This window comes from Cervus canadensis, chromosome X (assembly GCF_019320065.1).
Source record: "Cervus canadensis isolate Bull #8, Minnesota chromosome X, ASM1932006v1, whole genome shotgun sequence".
NCBI lineage: Eukaryota > Metazoa > Chordata > Mammalia > Artiodactyla > Cervidae > Cervus > Cervus canadensis.
The window spans coordinates 54,200,857-54,223,136 of record NC_057419.1 but is presented as its reverse complement, the minus strand read 5'-3'; the positions used below and the strand labels follow the sequence as shown (position 1 = coordinate 54,223,136).

General features: G+C 40.0%; 1 protein-coding gene across 14 annotated transcripts in view; it reads left to right on the top strand.

Moving 5' to 3' along the window:
• Positions 1–22,280, top strand: part of HUWE1 (HECT, UBA and WWE domain containing E3 ubiquitin protein ligase 1) — a 153,274-nt gene that overhangs the window by 106,300 nt on the left and 24,694 nt on the right. For 11 of the 14 annotated variants that reach the window (XM_043459779.1, XM_043459778.1, XM_043459781.1 and 8 more), the window contains 18 exons: positions 508–635; positions 860–941; positions 1,631–1,807; positions 2,520–2,679; positions 2,970–3,328; positions 5,765–5,960; positions 7,155–7,322; positions 8,827–8,972; positions 9,377–9,443; positions 11,380–11,594; positions 14,738–14,949; positions 15,407–15,589; positions 18,025–18,197; positions 18,551–18,699; positions 19,454–19,529; positions 20,360–20,458; positions 21,047–21,180; positions 21,367–21,535. In XM_043459779.1, the coding sequence (XP_043315714.1) occupies positions 508–635; positions 860–941; positions 1,631–1,807; positions 2,520–2,679; positions 2,970–3,328; positions 5,765–5,960; positions 7,155–7,322; positions 8,827–8,972; positions 9,377–9,443; positions 11,380–11,594; positions 14,738–14,949; positions 15,407–15,589; positions 18,025–18,197; positions 18,551–18,699; positions 19,454–19,529; positions 20,360–20,458; positions 21,047–21,180; positions 21,367–21,535 (2,893 nt within the window). The remainder of the gene's footprint in view (positions 1–507; positions 636–859; positions 942–1,630; positions 1,808–2,519; positions 2,680–2,969; positions 3,329–5,764; positions 5,961–7,154; positions 7,323–8,826; positions 8,973–9,376; positions 9,444–11,379; positions 11,595–14,737; positions 14,950–15,406; positions 15,590–18,024; positions 18,198–18,550; positions 18,700–19,453; positions 19,530–20,359; positions 20,459–21,046; positions 21,181–21,366; positions 21,536–22,280) is intronic. The other 3 variants (XM_043459774.1, XM_043459784.1, XM_043459785.1) reach the window with 3 other exon arrangements.

The following is a 22,280-nucleotide window of genomic DNA, read 5'->3' as shown; positions in this document are numbered from 1 at the left end:
TGTCCCCTAGTTTAAGTATCACCTATTGTTAGCCATTTATTTAAATTATTCCTAGTGATTTCCTATTACATCAATAATGCTTTATGTAGCCCCTGTAAGAGGAACAATTAACTTTGTTGCTGTGTTTAATTATTCCATCTTCCCTGGATGATTATAAAGGTTCTCTGTAAATCAGAAGCTCTTAAGCTAGCCTAGATGACAGTTCTTAATGATATTAATCATACTAGTAATAGTTTCCACAGTAAGCATATACTAATGTACACTGTGTTGGCACTGTATATTGCAATTAACCTGGATATATAAATATTATTATTCCCTTTGACCCAAGAGGAAACTAAGGCCTAGAGAATTTAAATAATAATATATCTCATATCACACTGGTAAGTGATGGAAGTGGAATTTGAATTCAACCAATTCCATTAGTGTTCACTCTTTTGTTTTATACCATACTAATCCTTGAAACTGAGTAGAAGTTGGTATTTGTTTTCTCTTTGATTAATCAATCAGGAATTGAAGCTACCTTGTGCTTGGGTGGTTGAATCTAGTGGCATCCTTAATGTCCTAATCAAACTCTTGGAAGTGGTTCAGCCCTGCCTACAGGCCGCCAAGGAACAAAAGGAGGTCCAGACCCCAAAGTGAGTGACCCTGTATCTCTCCTGGTTTCATTTCTATTTCTCTGGGCCTTTGGGCCCTCAAGTTTAGGACTTGAATAATGCAGTTTCCTGGGACATGTATGGGATGAATCTTGGATACCTTTTATGGTTTGAAAATTGTGCGGTACCTGATAAAATCAAGATAAATTTTCCCGTGTTGCAGAGGTTTCTGGTTTGCCCAGAGTAAATCATTTCTTCTCTTTTAGGTGGATCACTCCAGTGTTGCTCTTGATTGATTTCTATGAAAAAACAGCCATTTCCTCAAAGAGGAGAGCCCAAATGACTAAGGTACATAAAACGGTATATGTTTTATATACCGTGTATATGGTGAGCCGAACAGCTGAGCTTCTTGAGACAAGAATAGACCAGAAGAGAATATGGGATAGTGGTATTAAAAAAAATATAAAGCTCTCTGATCAAGGCATAAATCTCTTGAGGGATCTTGATAATTAGATTTCTCTTCTGAATTGGAAGTTAGAATTTAGTTTTTTTATGGAGCTGCTTGCCAAAAGGTCCAAGAATTTACCCTGGAAGTGAATGTTAAAGAAGTGTGCTGTCTCCAGAGGAGGAGTGGCTTTTCTGTTATGTGAAGGACTGATTGTGCAACAGTTCCTCCAGAAGCAAGTGCTCCTTATATAAAAATTATATGTGCTACATCATCTCAGTACCTTCTCAGAAACAGAACTTTTGTTCCAGTACATCTAAAATAATGTTTACCTTTTGTGGAAAATAGTTGGAAACAAAAGGAAAGGATCATAGGATAAGAGTAGAGAGTGTTTTGTGCCTATGGAGAGTCTCAGGGATGTGAGGGATACGGTATATGAAAACTTCTCTCTTGGTTTGCAAAGTATAATAAATGTCCAGTATATTTCCTTTTCCTGGGTTAGCTTTAGCAATGAACACTGATGAAATTACTGTTTCTTCTAATACTCAACATTATAAGGAAATACAGTAAAACTTTGTGCTCTTGTATTTAGTACCTACAATCTAACAACAACAACTGGCGCTGGTTTGATGACCGCTCTGGACGTTGGTGTAGTTACAGTGCAAGCAACAACAGCACTATTGATTCTGCCTGGAAATCTGGAGAGACCAGTGTGCGTTTCACTGCAGGCCGAAGAAGATACACTGTCCAGTTCACTACAATGGTACAGGTACATGCTCACTCGATGCTGTAAACTTGATTGAAGGAGAGAAATGTGTTAAGTATGCCTTTCCATTTGCTTCTTCCAGAACCAGCAGTCCTGACATATGAGGACAGTATTACCATTACTAATGGTAATGGGCTTCCCTGGTAGCTCAGACGGTAAAGCGTCTGCCTAAAATGCGGGAGACCTTGGTTCGATCCCTGGGTCAGTAAGATCCCCTGGAGAAGGAAATGGCAACCCACTCCAGTATTCTTGCCTGGAAAATCCCACAGACTGAGGAGCCTGGTAGGCCACAGTCCATGGGGTCACAAAGAGTTGGACACGACTGAGCGACTTCACTTTCTTACACTTTCACCGTTACTAAATGGGGTATAGTTTTCAGAGAACTGAGTCTTTCTAAAGCTATATTTTAGGCCAGGAGTCTTGGCAATTTGATACTGTCCCACCTGGAAATCAATTTAAGTGTTCAGTCAAGGATTAGGGAGTTGTTGGGATATGGGGTCTGCTCTACTGGAAAGTTTCATAACTTGCTGTAGGGCCTGGTGTATGCCATTTTCTTTCTTAGGACCTTCAGACTTTCTTTCTGTAAATAACAGGGATGGGATAAATTGCCAAAATTCCTTCCTGTTGCAGCATTTTGCCACTGAGTACCAATTCCCCCATTTCCCCTTACAGTTCTTTTTTCTGTAGAGATATTTTTGTCTGCTTGAATTCCTAGGTTAATGAGGAAACAGGGAACCGGCGTCCTGTGATGCTGACACTCCTGAGGGTACCACGATTGAATAAAAATTCTAAAAACAACAATGGACAGGAACTAGAGAAGACACTGGAAGAAAGCAAAGAAATGGATATCAAACGTAAAGAAAATAAAACCAGTGGTATGGACTTTCAGTTTTGAATCTTTCAAAGAGGGTCTTACAATAAAGCTAATGTGCCTTTATGGCTTAAATTCTGACCAGTTTCATGATGAGTGATTTCTTAACCCTTCAGATTGCTTGGTTACTTAAAGACACATAGTTCTCCTTTTTATATGCTTTTTCATCTGGTCTTTGAATTGGTGTTTGGTATATTTGTTTTAAGAGGACCCAAGTGTTTGGTTACTTCAGAGGGAGAGGATGGAAGGAAATGTCAAGTTAACTGTCTGAACACTTACTTTTCCCATTTGTAGATACCCCCTTGGCCCTAGACAGTACAAATACTGAAAAGGAGACAAGCCTGGAAGAAACAAAAATTGGGGAGATCTTGATCCAGGGCCTGACAGAGGATATGGTGACTGTTTTAATCCGGGCCTGTGTGAGCATGCTAGGTGTCCCTGTGGATCCAGACACTTTGCATGCCACCCTTCGCCTATGCCTGAGGCTCACCCGAGACCACAAATATGCCATGATGTTTGCAGAGCTGAAGAGTACTCGCATGATCTTAAATTTGACCCAGAGTTCAGGCTTCAATGGGTTTACTCCCCTGGTCACCCTTCTCTTAAGACACATCATTGAGGACCCCTGCACCCTGCGCCATACCATGGAAAAGGTGAGACTTTGGTATCCGATGCTGGTTTAGCTTTATATCATACTTTGTTCTCTTTGGTCTCAGAACAGATTGACTTCTGGTTCTTCTTCCGGTATATAGCTATGTGTTATAGATATGCTCTGCCCAGCAAAATTTCCCAGCTGTGTCCTCAGGTGCTTGCTTAGATATGGTAGATAATCCTATTGAGTGACATTTAAAAAGTACTAGAAAATAGGATTTTTTACCCCTAAATTACTATAGTGATAGCTCTTATCCAGAAAATCCTCTTCACCTAAGAGCCTATTTTCCAACCATTGTGTTTTGGGAATTGTAAAAATAAAGTTTATCCTTGAATAACAAGTTTGAACTGCACGGGTCCACTTACATAAAGATTTTTTTCCAATAGTAAACACTAAAGTACTACCACAATCAGTTGGTTGAATTCGCAGATACAGAACCTCCGGTATGGAGAGCCAGCTATAAGTTATACATGGATTTTCAACAGCATGGAGGGCTGCTGCCCCTAACCCCCACAATATTCAAGCGTTGACTAGGAAAAGCTTTTTACAAATACACACTGTGCACATAAAAACTGAGGTTTATATGTTAATTTTAGGAAACACATAAAGCAATAGAAGAAAGTATTTACAAAAATAAAAACCTTTATGACATCAACTTAAGGCTACAACAGAAGGATTAGGGGCTACCATCTTACTAGTAAGGCTTTTTCTCCACCATACTTTTACAGACTCTTCTTTCCTCTGCTAGTTCTTTGTCAGCAGTCATCAGGTGAATGTTACTGAACTTCTCTACCAATTTCCTCTCTTGGAACATTGTTTCCCACATTTATATGTAGTGTTGCTATTCACATTTTTGTGCATAACTTTGTTATATTTACGATTATTTTTCTTATAAATGCCTAGAAATTTGATCAAAAGTTATAAATTATTTTGGTGCCACTTCATACTTCTTTGTGTATATGAGTATATATCTCACATTCTTCAGATAATTCTTCCTCAGCCAGCTTATTTGATTTCACCTGATAGGAGCAAAGCCAAAAGAAGGAGGGCTGTTACAGACAGCATGTACATTGATCCAATGTTAGGAGACAGCCCAGCAGAGAAGAAACAACTATATACACAGACAGTATTCTGACTTAAAAACACTTTTAAAATATTTAAAGCTTAAACAACTTTTTAAATGCTAGGGAAAAAATACAGGTTCTTGTTGGATAACAGAAAACTTTCTAAACTTAAAGGAAATTTTATTTGGGGAATAGGGAACAAAGGAATATCAGTGGCAATTTTAATGTATTGAGTGGCAAAATGTAAATACTTGGTAATATCCACTGCAGGTACAGGAGTGGAGAACTAGTCATACTCTTACTTTTTGCAGGAGTAGAAATTGATACAACCACATTGGAGGGTAATTTGGTATTGTCAGTTTAAGATACTCTTTGACCTAGAAATTCTGTGGCCAAGAATTTATCTGATAACTAAAGTCAAGTATGCCAAGGTACATATACAAGAATGTTCACTGTAGAACTGCTTGTAATACCAAGACTAGACATCCAATGCCCTACAAAGGACAGAATAAATAAACAATGGCACATAGTGGAATTGTACTTTTCTGTATTTAAAGAATCAGAGTTATTTTACGATTTGGAGCCTGACAGGCAAGATAATGGAGGTTATTATGCTAAACTGAAGGGTATGGCTGTAATGTTTACTATTGGAAAAAAATCTGCGTATAAGTGGACCTATCCAATTCAGACCTGTTATTCAAGGGTCAACTGTACTTTTACAACCCGAAAACACAGTGTTTGGAAAATAGGCTCTTGGGTGAAGTAATCCTACAGGGAATGATCTTTATTTATTTTTTTTTCTCCTTTATTTATTTATTTTTTGGGAATGATCTTTAAAACATGAACTTGGTGGGAAGTGTCCTAGTCCCTTACTAACAAGTTTTAGTTCAAGAAACCTATACTCCTGGCTGTCATTATCCAAGACTGATGATTGAAACTTTAGTTTTGTTCTTATACAAAGTGGGTGTCAGTATTACATATTTTTAGAGTTTGAACTATTCTGATTTAAAATTGGGACAGCATGTGGGAAGACTCAGAACTGGCACTTAAATTTGGGAGCTTTAATTTGGAGGAATGATCAGTGATCTAGATGTTTTCCCAGTTTGTATAAGGATTGCATATCATCTAGTCTAATAGGTGATGATTTGGGGGGTATGCTGAATGTTGTAACTTTTTTATAAGCCACATTTTTTTGAATTGTGAAGGACTAAAATTCAAAAGACCCAAGTGTGTCTTCCTCCCAAAGATCAAAAGACTTTGATCCACTGTCTTGAGGGAGAGCTTGGTTGGTATTTTAATCCTTGGTAACTTCCTGGACTGCAGTTTTGTTTTAGAAAGTGGTCTTTAATCAGGAGTGTCCTCCTCTTTACTAGGTTGTTCGCTCAGCAGCTACAAGTGGAGCTGGTAGCACTACCTCTGGTGTTGTATCTGGCAGCCTCGGCTCTCGGGAGATCAACTACATCCTTCGTGTCCTTGGACCAGCTGCATGCCGCAACCCAGACATTTTCACAGAAGTGGCCAACTGCTGTATCCGCATTGCCCTTCCAGCCCCTCGCGGCTCAGGAACTGGTAAGTTTACCCTTCTCTGGCCTTTGAGACATTGAGGTCTGTGGCTTAGTATAACTCAAAAAATTTTCTGTGAGGAAGCCTATAGCTTGGAAAACTTCCATAGGCAGGCATTGGAACATTGGCTTGTTGATCAAATGGGTCAACTCAGAGGTAATTCAGTAGCTTCTCTGGTCTTTGCCCTGTAGTGATTCCTGCCAGAGATGCCAAGAACTCATTCAGTCTAGTCCTTGCCTTCAAAGAATTTAGCTTGATGTGACAACAGGGATTACAAATGGAGTGAATGGTTTACAGGTAGAGTGATAATTGAGGGATAAGTAGTGGACATGTGACTTATGCAGTAGGAAGTACACGGTATCATCAGTATATTCTTGCCAAAAATATTTGAACTATAATTATGAGGGAAAAATTAGATAGGTACAAATTTGAGACATTCCATAAAACAACTGGCCTAGACTCTTGTCCAAAATATTAATGTCAAAAAGGGGGGAAAATGCAAGGATCTCCTAGATAAAAAGAAATGAGAGAAACCAGCAACCTTAGTGGGATGCTGACTCTAGATAAAGGAGATTTGGAGAAATTAGAATATTTACTGTGTAAAAGATAATATAATTGTATCTGTGTTAAATTTCTTGAGTATTATTGTATTCTGGCTGTGTAGGAGAATATCCTTGATCCTTAGATTCAGGTAGACATATTTAGGAATGGAAAATGGTGATTCTAGATGAAAAGTATATATATGGATATTTTTGTACTAACCTTTCAACTTTTCTGTGAGGTTTGAGGATTTTTTGGTTTGTTTTTTAAATTAAAAGTTAGGAAAGGGACTGATTATTTTGGGAGCCCCAGCCTGGCCCTGCCTGTGCTCGGCATTTCTCATGCGTGGTCTCTTTTAATCCCTAAATTTTCAAGAATGAGAAAATTGAGGTTTATTGAAATAATTTGGCCAAGATCCTATCACAGAACTTGATTTTAAAACCAAATGTCCCCAAATCCAAATCCTGTATTCTTTTTTTTACTATTTGATACTGCTGTGTTAAATCCTATGGGATTTAGGGAAGGTAAAAGCCAGCTTTTCTAAGTAGACTCCTTAAACATTGTTTAGAAGTGACCCTCCACTTCTTAGTCTTTATCAGTTACCAGATGTAGGTACCTGTTCATTATTGACTGATTTTTCTCTGTCTCACTTTGACTTAGCTTCAGATGATGAGTTTGAGAATCTCAGAATTAAAGGCCCAAATGCTGTACAACTGGTGAAAACAACCCCTTTGAAGCCCTCACCTCTGCCTGTCATTCCTGATACTATCAAGGAAGTAATCTATGACATGCTAAATGCCCTGGCTGCATACCATGCTCCAGAGGAAGGTATGTAACTAGCCCACCTGAGGAGGCTGGCACTTTGGTTAAGTCACTTTAACCAACCCATGGCTTAGTGAGCACTCAACTATTTCCCCATGCTCTAGGAATCAAGATGAATAAGATACATAGCCCCCTTCTCTAAAGAAGTTAATAGTTATACAGTATAAATGATAACAGTCTGACAAAGGATATGACCAAGGAATGATAAAATGCTGACAAAGGTCCATATAGTCAAAACTATGGCATTTCCAGTAGTCATGTGTTGATGTGCGAGTTGGACCATAAAGAAGGCTGAGCACCGAAGAATCGATGCTTTTGAACTGGGTGTTGTAGAAGACTCTTGAAAGCCACTTGGACAGCAAGAAGATAAAATCAGTCAATCCTAAAGGAAATCAACCCTGAATATTCATTGGCAGGACTGATGCTGAAGCTGAAGCTCCAATACTTCGGCAAAATCTGATGTGAAGAGCCGACTCATTGAAAAAGACCCTGGTGCTGGGAAAGATTGAGGGCAGGAGGAAAAGGGGGTGACAGAGGATGAAGATGAGATGGTTGGATGGCATCATCAACTTAATGGACATGAGTTTGAGCAAACTGGAAGATAGTGAAGGACAGGGAAACCTGACGTGCTGCAGACCATGGGGTTGCAGAGTTGGGCACGACTGGCGATTGAACAAGAACAAAAATGAATGATAAGGATAAGGAGATTGCCCAACTCTTTTATATAAGACCACATCCCATACAGGCAAGAGTGAACAAAGATTAAAAAGGAGATAATAGCATCTTATGAGCAGGTTGAAAATAAAATACCAAGTTATCTCTAATGTTCTCATAAACAAAACATCTTTGTTGCCCAGTATTACAAGGTGTAGCTAGGCTTCCTGACCTTTGAAACCACAATCTCTATCTTTTGTCCTTAGTTAAGGTGCTGCTTTTAAGTATTGGGAAAGTGATAAATGAATTACTTGGAACCCAAGGTTCTATTCCAGTCAGATACTTCTGGATTTTATTCAGGACATATTTATTTGATAGGTCCCACAGAATTGCCAAAAATTAGTGAATAGTGCATTTAGCAAGTCAAGAAAATCTGAGTCTTTACTTGAGTGCTTTTCATTTATACAGCACTCTGATCCTTATAAAGCTTCTTGCTTTTCCCACAATTGGAAAACCTTTACCCACCTCCTGAACTCTCCTCCCCCCTAAAAAATAATAATCTAGCTATTTATAGTAGCCATTTATTGACTTTCCACTGTACTAGGCAAAGTGTCAGGTATGTTCATTTAAGCTTAGTGACAGCTAAGGACAGTGAGGAGACTAAATTGCCTATGATCACAAAACTATTGATAGAATGAGGCTTTCAATCTTGCTCTCTCTACATTTCTCATTCTTAAAGCCTAGCAATATTACTATGTAAACAGTTGTAGCAACTTGAAGCAAAATTGACCAAGCTACCAGATGGGCATTAACATTGCACAGTCTGAAAAGTTTTGTTTTGTTTTTGTTTTTCTAGCAGACAAATCTGATCCTAAACCAGGGGGTATGACTCAAGAGGTTGGCCAGCTCCTGCAAGACATGGGTGATGATGTATACCAGCAGTACCGGTCACTTACCCGTCAGAGCAGTGACTTTGATACACAGTCAGGATTTTCCATTAATGTAAGTCAGTTCCAACCTTTGATTTTCTTTCCTTTTGGTACCTATTATGGGATAAAGGGTTATGCCAAGAATATTTCAAAGGTGTTAATTTTGATGTATCTATAAATTATCTATTTCCTAAAAGTGAAGATTGGGTTGTCCCTGGGATTTTCTTTTTTTCTCCTTGGATTAGAAATGTTTCTTTAATTCATTTTTCATTCTTATCTTCCTCTGTTCTCTTTTCTGCCAGTCTTCTAGTGGCTGTTTATAATGATACCTTCCCACAAGTTATAGTATATAGATGGGAAAGGTGGTTAAAAGATAGTCAATAACATTTACAACCAGTACCCTGAAAAGGAGTCCTGCCACTTGGGGACAATTGTCTTTAAAATTAATAATGGCTCAGGAGTTTTCTTCTTCCATAGAGTCAGGTCTTTGCTGCAGATGGTGCCTCCACTGAGACTTCCACATCTGGGGCATCCCAAGGAGAAGGTAATGGGTTCACTTTTCTCTTTTGTTCTTATTCATTGAGAGGACAGCTTGAAGAAACTGGGTGTCCTGGACAGGCAGTAGAGGAATAAAGGCATAATTGTCATGTTTACTTGCCTAAGTGAACTTTGTCGGGGGTGAGCTCAGCATTCTGTAAACAAAAGGTCCATCCCAGTTATCTGAGACCAGATTAAGTATTTATACTCTTCAGGAATGCAGAAATACATGCAGATCTCCTGAGAGCCAGCAGCTCAGGACTGTAGGCCTCATTTCTTACCATTGCTACCAGCTCCAGAAATTACAATGCTTTCTATAGGGTCTTTAGAAGACTGCCATTTGAATGCCCCAGTGAGAGCTGGTGCAGCACAACAGTGTTATTAAGGAGCATCCATTAATGACCAGAGCCAGGTAAATCAAAAACCCTGGACTGAAAGGGCTCAGGCCAGCTCTCCGTATCAACGTTTCACCCATGCCTATTTTCTAATTGAGCTGTATTTCATTTCATAGTATGGCACCCTGGCCCTGTACCCACCCCTCATTATATGCTAAAATTAATGGAACTGACCATAAAAAAGAATGAAATTTTGCCATTTGCAGCAACATGGATGGAATTGGAGGGCTTGTGCTAAGTGAAATAAGATAAATACAAATACAAATATTGTATGACATCACTTTTACATGGAATCTAAAAAGTAAAACCAGTGAATATAACAAAAGAAGCATATTAACATACAGAGAACAGGCTAGTGATTACCAGTGGGGAGAATTAGGCAAGGGCAGTATAGGGGTGGGGGATTAAGAAATTCAAACTATTAGGTATAAACTAAACTACGAGGATATTAATAACTACAAATGAGGTATAGCCATTAAAAATTGTGAATCACTGTATTATATACCTGTAACTGATATAATTTTGTGTGGCACTGAAATTCAAAAGGAAATACAATGAATAAATAAAGCCAGTGGAATTGTAACTTAACAACCCAGTAGTGGTTGCTATGGTAACATCCTTTGGTTCTCTTCTTGAAACCTCTGCACATATTTCTTTTGGTAGTTTCCACTAAGACTTATTATAGAACCTTCGTGTCAGTGACACTCTTCTAGCTATAACATTTGCATGGTGGATTCTTACTTTCTAGCAGTTTCAACAGAGCCCATTGGCTACTTGCCAAGAATTAGAGACATGTCCTGTGTATGAGACAGTTCAAGAGCTGCTGCTGCTTGACAGGAAAGAGCTTTGAAATCCAAGTTAAGATGTTGTCCTTAATACCAGACTAGTCCATGGAGATAAGTTTAAAAGGCTAGTAATTAATAAAATATTGGTTAGTTCATTTTGTTGGACTTACTGCTCATATGTAGTATATAGTATGGATGATGGTAGTATCATTCAAGGGAAACATGATTGCCTACTGTGTGACAGACTGTGTTTTTGTTTAGTCGCTCAGTCATGTCTGACTCTCTTTGCAACCCCGTGGATTATTGCCCACCAGGCTTCTCTGCCCATGGGATTCTCCAGGCAAGAATACTAGAGTGGGTTGCCATTTCCTTCTCCGGGGGATCTTCCTGACCGGGGGATCAAACCCATGCTTCCTGCATCGGCAGGTGGATTCCTTACCACTGAGCCACCAGGGAAGCCGTGTTGGACTATAGGAGACACCAAAATGAATCAGATTGGTTCCCTGCACTTTGTGTCTAGTGAGGGTAACATGCAGTGGTGTATTTCTGGAACATTATAAGAGGAGGGAAATAGGAGAAGATGTGTGAACATACTGTATCCACAGATTACATCTGAAACCTGAACATCTTAGTTATCTACTGCAGTAGGAGGAGGACATTCAATTTGCACTAGTGGCCTGAAGTGATATCCTTTCCACTGACGACTTGATTTTGCCAATATTCCTGTGTGGAATTGAACCAGTGTTTGGCTCTTTTTCAACAGTGTCAACTCCAGAGGAATCTCGGGATGGGAAGAAAGATAAAGAAGGGGACCGGGCCTCTGAGGAAGGCAAGCAGAAAGGCAAGGGCAGCAAACCTTTAATGCCCACCTCCACTATTCTTCGGCTTCTGGCAGAGTTGGTGAGATCCTATGTTGGTATTGCTACCCTGATTGCCAACTACAGCTACACTGTGGGCCAGTCTGAGCTGATCAAAGAGGTAATATTTCTAATTTTTGCTTAATATTTTATACTTGGATCACTTGGATGCCTGCTATGTGTTGGATACTTTGCTAGGAATCCATGCATGCTAGCCCAGTGGTGAGAGGCAGAGGCCTCTTAAGGCATGTTAATGAGCTCGCCTTTTTTTCCATGATGTGGAGCCATCAGGCTCACTTGCCAAGGAATGAGCTGATACAGTTTATTACTTTGTTTTGTAGAAAATCACTTGGTCTGCATTAGACTGCAAAAGGCAAGGTTGTAGTCAGACCAGTCAGGACTGCTAATATAGTAATCTAGGGTAATATAGGATCTTGATGAAGTTAGAGGGGGAAATGAATGAGTTGAAAAGAGATTTTAATAGTAGAAATGGATGAGATTGGAATTGGAGGGTAAAGGTGAAATCAAGAACTCAAGAGATGTTTCTTGTTTTATGTTTTTTTTATCTTTCATTAGAAGAGGAAATGGTTCAAAGAGAAAATGTGGAATATGAGAGGTATCTGTGGGTCACCTACGTAAAGGTATCTAGGAGACAGGAGAATAAATGAAATACACAATATTGGTGTTTATCTTCCAGATGTATTCACACCTGAGCAAAGACACCTGATGTGGTAACAGTATTGGTAATAAATAGAATATAAAAGCCTAAATGTTCATCAGTAGAGCATGGGAAAGAATGAAGTCATATTTTATATGTCCTGATACAGAATTATCTTCAGGTTGTATTTTTCAAGTGAAAGGGCACTTTAAGAAACCATGTCATGTTCCCATATATGTAAGAGGGGTGCCCAAGGAGAGTTTTTCACAAAGGAGACCTTCTTTTGGCAGTTATATAGTTATTTTATGGTTAGTAAGCAGTAAAGGGTGTGAGTAGAACAAAGGCAATCATGTTGCAGACAAAGAATCTGAAAGCAGCTTCCATTTTTAAGCTATTTTTATCTTAATCCAAGCTTTAAAATTCATACAAAAATACACAACTCCTAAGTGATTCACCAATTAATTTTTCTTGGATGAGTACCACTCAAATAAAACATTAGAAACCCCACAAAAGCTACCCCATGCACATCTTTGCACATCTCCCCTTCCCCTTTAAACTTCCATAAAGTCACCATTATTTTATGTTCATAAATTGATTTTGTACTTTATATAAGTGGAATCTTATAGTATGTCCTCCTATATCTGGCTTCTGTTGCTTAACATGTTTGCAAGATTCATCTTTATGTGTAGTTGTAGTTTATTTTCATTGCTGTATAGAATTTCATTATATGAATGTAACACAATCTTCTTATCCATTTTAGTGCTTATAGACATTTGGCTAGTTTTCCTTTTAGAAGTATTAAAAAGTAGTACTGCTATAATCAACTCCTATACATGTCTTGGTGAACATAAGTTCATTGATTTTTGTGTATGTGTTATAAATTAATACATGAATTCATATATTTTCTGTTGGATGGTATATGCGTAGGAGTAGAATTGCTGGTGGTCTATTAAGCTTTAGCAACAGGTGTCAAGTTTTCCAGAGCAGTCACGTCAATTTATATAATCACCAGCACAGCCTATGGGTGTTTGGATTATTTCACCTCCTTGCCAGTGCTTGGTATTCCTGTTTTTCATTTTAACTATTCTAATAGGTTCATACTGGTATTGTATTGTGGTTAAAATTTCCTGTCTTTCTTGGCTATATTCTCTTTTGTGAAGTGTCCAAGTCTTATTCTTACTTTCTTCTGAATTCTTTATATATTCTGGATATAAGTCCTTTATGGAGTATGTGTATTAAATATACATTAGACATCTATTTCAAAGCTTATGCCAGTTGTTGTTATAATAATAGCATACTTGTGGAATAAGACATTTAATTGCAAATTTGTGCAATTTAATATGTGTCAAGGGACCTACTTACTGGTGCTGGATACTCATAGGTGCTTTACAGATACTATTGATAATCCTCACCTCAGCACTGCAAGGTTGTTAGTATTGCTCTCCTTAAGAGAAAAAAGAGAAGGCTCAGAGGGGTTAATAACTTGCTCAAGGCCACACTGCAGAGTAGCAGGACTAGGATTAGAGCCCAGATCTCTGGTTTCAAATCCATATTCCTTCCACTCAGTCACGAATACATGATTCCACTCAGGAATTGTCGCCCAAATTGCAAGGCTTTTATTCCAGTTTTTACTGATAATGTCACACTTTTATTCAGAAAATTGCTTTAACTTTGTGTTTTATTCACTACTGGGAATTTTTTTTTTTATCTCCAGTAGTTCTGTCTTAACCAGAGTCACCCTATCTAATTTCACAGCGCCTAGAATTCTTCAATGCATTTTTTAAATTGAGGTAAAATGCACATAAAACTAAGCATTTTAAAGTATACAGTTGTTGGGATTTAGTGCATTCGGTGTTGTGCAACCATCATTTGTATCTAGTTCCAAAATTGCCAGTGTGTTTTGATCCAAAATCTACATGAATGACAACAAAGCTAAGTTTCTAAGATACAGAATTATCAGGTCAGAAATCATTTTTAGAAGTTGGGGAGTCTGACTTAATTTTCTCCCCTATTATTGGACCTTTTTTGCTATTTTAGGTAACCCTGTATTAAATATTTCTGCATATCCATATCTGTGATTGTGCTGTGTGTTTCTCATCACGTGTCAATTTCTAGCTCAGGATCCTGGGCACATTGTAGGTTTCAGTACTACAATTTATTAGAAACTGTGGAGTAATTGTAGCATTGAATTAGGAATCAAGGCTTAAATCATCACCACTGACTTAGAGAGTTCTTTGTGCAAGCCATGTTTCTTTGGGCCTCAGATTGATGAAGATATGTAAACTTGTGAGAAATGAATGGAATTTGGAAGCATAAAACCTATATTTGTATTCCCCATCCCGATCCCCCCTCCAATATTGTAAAGTAATTAGCCTCCAACTAATAAAAATAAATGGAAAAAAGAAAAAGAGAGGAGTAAAAAAAAGAAACCTATATTTGTCACTCACTTAGCTTGCACCTTTAAGCTTTGTTTTTTTCATCTACAAAGTGGGCCTGATAATCATTAACTGAGTGAGGATCAGTTCTGTGTGCATGCACCTTGTTGATGTGCAAACAGTATGGCATAATCATGCTGTGAATAAATGTCATGATTAATGACTTTTCAGGACTGCAGTGTGCTAGCTTTTGTCTTGGACCACCTTCTCCCGCATACCCAGAATGCAGAAGACAAGGACACACCTGCGCTGGCCCGCCTGTTCCTCGCAAGCCTGGCTGCCTCAGGGAGTGGCACAGATGCCCAGGTGGCCCTTGTGAATGAAGTAAAAGCAGCCCTGGGAAGGGCACTGGCTATGGCTGAGAGTACAGAGAAACATGCCAGGTAAAATCCATGCCTGACTTAGTGCTGATAACCAATAGCATCCCCTAACTCCATTCTTGGCCCATGGAATTCCTTGCATTTGAACAAGAGTTCTGGTCATACTGGCACTGTACATTCTCTGGTTCTCAGATAGTTCTAGTGCTGCAAAATACCCAAAGGACTAATGACACTTGGAGGAAGTAGGTAAATGACTTAGAGGAAAAAAATATATAATGTTTTCATTATATTACTAGGGTCTTCAAGCAAAAGGTGGAGGAGGTTATTCAACTTTACTTATTTAAATTATGTTTGAAGAAAATGAACAATGCCTCCACCCAGGGAGAGAGTTCTTACCTGATTAGATGTTACTTCCAGACGGAAACACAAAGGGAAGAGGGTTAACTGAGTCAAGTTAGTGAAGACATGGCCTAAAAATGGGCTGTGTTCACATGAAAGAGATGTCAAACTTCTCTCCCAGACTTCAGGCAGTGATGTGTATCATCAGTACTATCATGGAGTCCTGCCCCTCCACCTCCAGCTTCTACAGCAGTGCAACAGCCAAGACCCAACACAACGGCATGAACAACATCATTCGACTCTTCCTGAAGAAGGGACTGGTTAATGACCTGGCCAGAGTGCCTCACAGCCTGGACCTGTCCAGGTAAAATTATTCCTGAGCTCCAGCCCCAGACTTTTGCTCTCCTTTTAATCATGCTGCATATTTCTCCATTTGCCTAGTGTTTTACTTATCCTTGTCAGATAAGTAGTTAGCCAGTATGATAGGGAAAGTTTGGATGTAGGTGGAAACCTGAGTTCTCGGTATTGTTGCTTTTAATTTTAAGCAAGGCACTTTTCTGGGGTGGGGTGGGTGGGGCCTTCATTTTCTCATCTGCTGAAAACTCAAGAGTTGGACTGGATCAATAAAATTTTTTTTTAATTTTCATTTTATTGTTGTTGTTCATGAATTAATTTGTTGAAGTGACTTGACCTGCAGAATATTTTTCCTAGGTTTGGTTCACTTGGTTATATGCATTATAGTTTAACTTGTTCCCTTTATTCCTGTTTGCTATACATTTGGAGGTGGAGACTTAGTGAAGCAATTTAAACACTATTGACTAGGTTGTATCATAGATGGTGTACATCTCATATTGTATCGGGGGGGATGCATCTCTCTGAACTTCCATTTAGTCATGGTAAGATTGACTACTAGGGTAGAGTGATAATCATCATTGTATTATTATATTTTTCTCCTTCTTAGTAGAAAACTGTGTTGTTACTTTGGCACTGTACAAATGTCTGGTTCCCTATTAACCATGTTCCTAGTGAATGGTCTTAACACCAGTTGATAATCCTTGCCTGCATCTTTTAATTTCTTAGAGGGTTATCAGTGATATCTTTCTAATTTCCATCATTCCTTCTGTTATTAGCTGCTATATTTCTGTGATTATAGCTTCAGTTCAAGAGGGAAAGTTGGTTACCCTATAATACAGTTCCTACTAAAAAGGGAAGATTAAAAACTTTTTTTCCCTTCAGTCACCAATCTTCAGAGTAAGTCAAAATGTAATAACCAAAAATGGGCCAAACTCCACCTCAAATACAAGCTCTGGCTTTCTATTTTCTAAGTAGTAGTATGGACTCATGAATTTTCCTTGATTTTTAAAATCTGATTGAATTATTTAGATCACTACAGTTATCCTTTGCATGCTCATCCTTCATGCTCTTTTTCATTACACCTTTGAGCTTGTGGGACCCCTTCAAGCTGACTTCTCTGTCCTTTTGATAAAACCTCATCAACTTTTTAAAATATTTAAAACTATGAACTCAGAGTAGTATAATGAGCACTGTATGCCTCATCTAGATTAACCAGTGGTTAGCATTCCGAACTGTCTGCTTTATTCTTCCCTCCCCTCCTCTTCATGAGCTAAATCGTTTAAAGGTTTTTATAAACATGACAGTTAACCTCTGAATACTTGAGCATGTGTCTCCTGGGAACAAAGATTCCCTTACATATCTAAAATACCATCATTACCTCTAAGAAATTTATATATATACATATATATAATGATACTATATACTTCATACTAATATATACCCAATTATTTCAAGAATGTCTTTCTCTTTATAGCCTGGGGGAGAGTGTGTTGATCGAGGATCCAGTGAGCATCACTCATTGCATTTGATTGTCATGTATCTCTTATTTTTTATGACATTTGACTGTTTTTAAGAGTCCAGAATGTCAGATGTCTTATAGAACATCCCATAATCTGGATTTGCCTAATTGTTTCTTCATGGTTAGATTCAGGGTAAACTTTTTTGGCAAGAATACCACATAGGTGGTGTTTGCGTTTCTCAGTGCTTCACATCAGGAGACACACGATGCCAATTTGTCCCATTATTGGGTGATGCTAAGTTTTATCACATAGTTAATTGTTAGAGTTCCCCTTTGTATTAACAAGGCTTCCTTGGTGACTCAGATGGTAAAGAATCTGCCTGCAATGTAGGAGACCTGGTTTCAATCCCTAGGTCAGGAAGATCCCCTAGAAAAGGGAATGGCTATCCATTCCAGTTCTTGTCTGGAGAATTCCATGGACCGAGAATCCTAGTGGGCTATATAAAGTCCATGGGGTCTCAAAGAGTTGGACACAACCGAGCGACTAACATACTTTGTATTAACAGGTCATCCGTGAGGTGATGGCTTTGAGTTCATGTGAATATCCTGTGCCCTGAAAATTTTTTTAACTCAGTAATTTTAGCATTTATTAGTGATCTTTGCCTAGATCACTTAACATTGTTGGTTGCAAAGTGACAGTTTTCTGATTTTCTTGTTCCTGTTTATTAGCTAGCATTCTTATAGTGTATAATCCATTACCATCTTTATTTTTGTTTGATGCTCAGATTTGGCCTGTGGTAATGAACCCATTAATTTTTTAAAGCCTACTTGATTTTGAAGGCCATTTGGCACAACAAGTTGTCTCAGGCTCACCTTGTACCTTCCATGCTCCATTCCTGGAATCAGTTGTTACTCTGATGAGCCTCCATTCCTTTTTAGTGTGGATTTCTGTGCTCAGTTCATCTCTGTATTTTCCTTTATCTCAGTCCCAACATGGCCAACACAGTCAATGCTGCTCTGAAGCCTTTGGAAACACTTTCCCGGATTGTGAACCAGCCCAGTAGCCTTTTTGGCAGTAAGAGTGCTTCTAGCAAGAGCAAGTCTGAGCAGGATGCCCAAGGAGCTGCTCAGGACTCTAATAGCAACCAACAGGACCCAGGTAGGGAATCAGAGCCAATGGACTGGAGAGCTGGCCGGGTGGTCATAGTTATTTTATGGGCATGACATCACAGCTGTTCTGGCTTGGTATTGTTTCCCTGGGAACTTGCTGGCCTTCCACAGATCTGTCATAGTAGTGTGGGAATCTGCCCCACAAAGAATTCCTTAAAATTGCAGCCTTATTTGGCTATCCTCACACGTAGCCTTGTCTTTTCCTTTGTCACCCATTCATTTATTCTCTGAGAACTCGTAAATTTGCCCAGGGAAGGGACTTCATTGTTTTCATGCTTTCCTCATGGTGCCCTGCACGTAGGCACTCTTTTGATTATTTTGCTGGTTGGTTGATTGTTTCAGGCGAGCCTGGGGAAACAGAAGTGCAGGAGGAGGATCATGATGTCACTCAGACAGAGGTGGCAGATGGGGATATCATGGATGGGGAGGCTGAAACCGACTCAGTGGTGATTGCTGGGCAGCCTGAGGTGCTCAGTTCACAAGAGATGCAGGTAGGGAGGCAGATCACCCAGCGTATACCCCTATTGTGGCGCTGAACCAAACCCCCAACTGGTGTGGGTGGGTGAGTACTTTAGATCCTTGCCATTAGCTGTCTTGTTTTGCAGAGGAACACAGATAATATGCTTAGTAGATGCTCAGTAAATGTGTTTGAATTGTATTAAATGAGGGGTGGGTACAGGGCCAGGATGCCATATTATGAAATGGAATTGATCCCAATAAGGAAACAGGCACAGATGAAATGTTGACACAGAAAGCTGGTCTGAGCCCTTTGGGCCCAGGGTCTTGATTTACCTGGCTCTGGTCATTAATGGATGCTCTTTAATAACACTGTTGTTCCTATAGCACCAGCTCTCACTAGAGCATTCAAATGGCAGTCTTCTAAAGACCCTATAGAAAGCATTGTAATTTCTGGAGCTGGTAGCAGTGGTAAGAAATGAGGCCTACAGTCCTGAGCTGCTAGCTCTAAGGAGATCTGCATGTATACCTGCATTCCTAAAGAGTATAAAGACTTAATCTGGTCTCATATAACTGGGATGTACCCATTTGAAAGACAGTCTTGAGTGTAGATTGGCAGCACATGGTAGTTTCTGTGCTCTTAGCACCAAGTGTGTGGTGCTTATGTAACATCCTCTGTCACATATTACCCTAGAAATACATGCTCCCTTGCTGGCTTTTTTTAGGGTTTTAGCACTAGCACAATGATAGACTTGTGTGCATCCATATATATGTTCTATTTCTCTCCAGGTTGAGAATGAGCTGGAGGACCTGATAGATGAGTTGCTTGAGAGGGATGGCGGATCTGGGAACAGTACAATTATAGGTGAGAGCCCCAGAACTGAGTATAGCCTCTTCCTTTGCCTCAGTCTCTCTTGGGAGGACCCTTTTTCTCATCATCTGCTTGCTCAGCTCTGCCTAAGGGCTCATAGCCAGCCTAGCTGCTTGTCTCGATGTTGACAGTCTTAGAGATGAGAAATTCACAAGCCATCTACAGACCTGTGGCTGGTCTGAAGTGTTGCCTGTGTAGGGGAGGTGGAGGGGGTGGCCGTCAGTATAGATAATACATCAGGCACATCAAGAGTGTTTATTCATGGAGGCTTAGAGGAGGCTATAGAGGCTGTAGGATGAGAAAGTGCTTTCCTTTCAGTTCTTCAGTGAATCCAGGGGCTTTCTGCCTCTCAGTCTCAGTAGTGTAAAAAGAGTGAGCATTCCCTAAGGATAGCCCTTTTTACAACTCAGAGGGAAAATGACAAAGGTACTCTACTGTCACCATGCTCCAATGGTATATGTTACTTGTTTTTATTTTATTGATGAAGGAAATCAAATGATAAACTGAAGTCGACATGTATTCTTAAATTTGACAAGGCTTTTTCACACCCATTATCCTCTGTGGTTTCACAGTTAGTGGGATTGGCAGGGCAGATGTGATCATCCCATTTTACAGATGAGGAAACTGAGACTCAGACGGTAAAGTGACTGGCCAAGCTCACCTAGCTAGTCAACAGCAGCGAATCCAGGTCTTCGCCCTCATCCAAAAAAAAAAAAAAAAAAAGAATGGATATCTGCTGGGTGTACATAGCTACATTAAGTGCACCCAATCTGGAAAGGGAAGTCCTCTGTTGTTCAGTGAAGGCTCTGCTCTGTAACCTTCAGTGAGCAGAAGTGGAGAGGATGAATCACAAGAGGACGTGCTGATGGATGAAGCTCCTTCCAACCTCAGCCAAGCTTCCACCTTGCAGGCCAACCGAGAAGGTGAGAGTGCTGAGGCCAGCAAGGCCTCCCTTCTTGCCCTGCACGTCTGACAGACACTACACTAGGGTTTTCCTGGAGGCAGCTGCCCACATGTGCAAAATAAGGAAGCGTCTGTCTGCATGCGCTGACCTACACCATCCACTTTTATCCTCATCCAGTTTTTCGAGTAACATGTTACTACTGCTTGCCCAAAAGTCTGTCACTTCTTACTTGGTTCACTTTCTTCTCACCCACCTGCTATCATCGCTCCAGATTCCCTTTTACCAATAGGATGCAGTCAGTAGCAAAGTAGGGCTGGAAAGGCAAGAGGGCATGAATAGACTTGGCCAAGTCCTAGACCATGGCTTCTCAAGCACCACTCTATAGCCAGCCTCCACATTCAGCCACGTGGCTCAGCATATTGATGCACTGATTGGCACTCTTAGGAAATCAGGGCTGGCTCACTAAGTCTGTACATCACCCTAGATCTGGTTCTTCCTCTCCTAGAGTCAAATACCCCATCACCTTCCCACTCAATCTGCTGGCCTGCACAGTAGCCTGTTTTCTAGCTACTCAGTATAGTCCTCCAATGTGCTCCCTTTGTTTTAGATTCCATGAATATCCTGGACCCTGAGGATGAGGAGGAGCACACTCAGGAAGAGGACAGCAGTGGCAGTAACGAGGATGAGGATGATAGTCAGGATGAAGAGGAGGAGGAGGAGGAAGATGAGGAAGATGATCAGGTGAGGGGGGACTGTGTTTGGGTTGGTTCAGACAACCTCTTCCATGGGAACACAGAACTGGAGAAAACCAACAGTCCGGGTTGCTAGCCTCAGCACCTCCCTCCCTCATGTGCAAATGTGGCCATGACACCAGACTTCAGAAATCCTTACCTCCAGCAATTCTCCATCTCCTATTTTCCCCTTAAGGAGGATGATGAAGGTGAAGAGGGAGATGAAGACGATGACGACGATGGCTCTGAAATGGAATTGGATGAGGATTACCCTGATATGAACGCTTCTCCCTTGGTCCGATTTGAGCGCTTTGACCGGGAGGATGATCTCATCATTGAGTTTGACAACATGTTCTCCAGTGCTAGTAAGATACAGGGGCTCAGCTGGGTTTTATCTCTTGATTCTTATACCCTGAACCAGAGCAGCTCTCAATCTGATACAGAAAGCACTTCTTAGCTGATTTCCTGGGGCAAGGGATATCTGAATCCATCTCTCTGAATAAGTGTATACCTAGAAGAAGAAATTATGAGAGGCTGCTTTTGTTCTCTCCACCTCAGTAAATAGGCAGCCAGTTTAGAGCCTGAACAACTTGATGATTTGCTTGAATTAACAAAAAAAAGAGAGACCAAGGCCGACTGCATCAGGCACTCATGTGCGCATAGGGCAATAACTAATCCTTTTGTCTGTAACACTGGATCTTGAGAGTTTGGATGGACACCTTTGAGCTTGGCATTGGGGAGTAGATTTTGAACACATTGACTCTGTTCATCAAGGATGCATCTTTTCAGAGGAGAGAGTGAATCTCTTCCCTCCCTCCTCCACCATCAACATCAAAGTTCCGTTTTCGCATCAAGTTCTTAAAATCAAACTGTCTTGAGACGGCAGGTCTTTACTCCCAAATCACAAGCATGATACAGCAGAAAAACTGAACTGTTCTGGTCTGTTGTCTTGGCCAAGTAGTCTCTTACCTCTTTGAGCCTCAGTTTGTCACCTGTAAATGAAAAATGTGGAAAAAATGGGGTGGATTACATAATTTTCAAGATACTTTCTATTCTGTGGTTTTCTTTGCATTTTTGTGATTTCCGTCAGTCTTTCTTATAAGTTGAGCC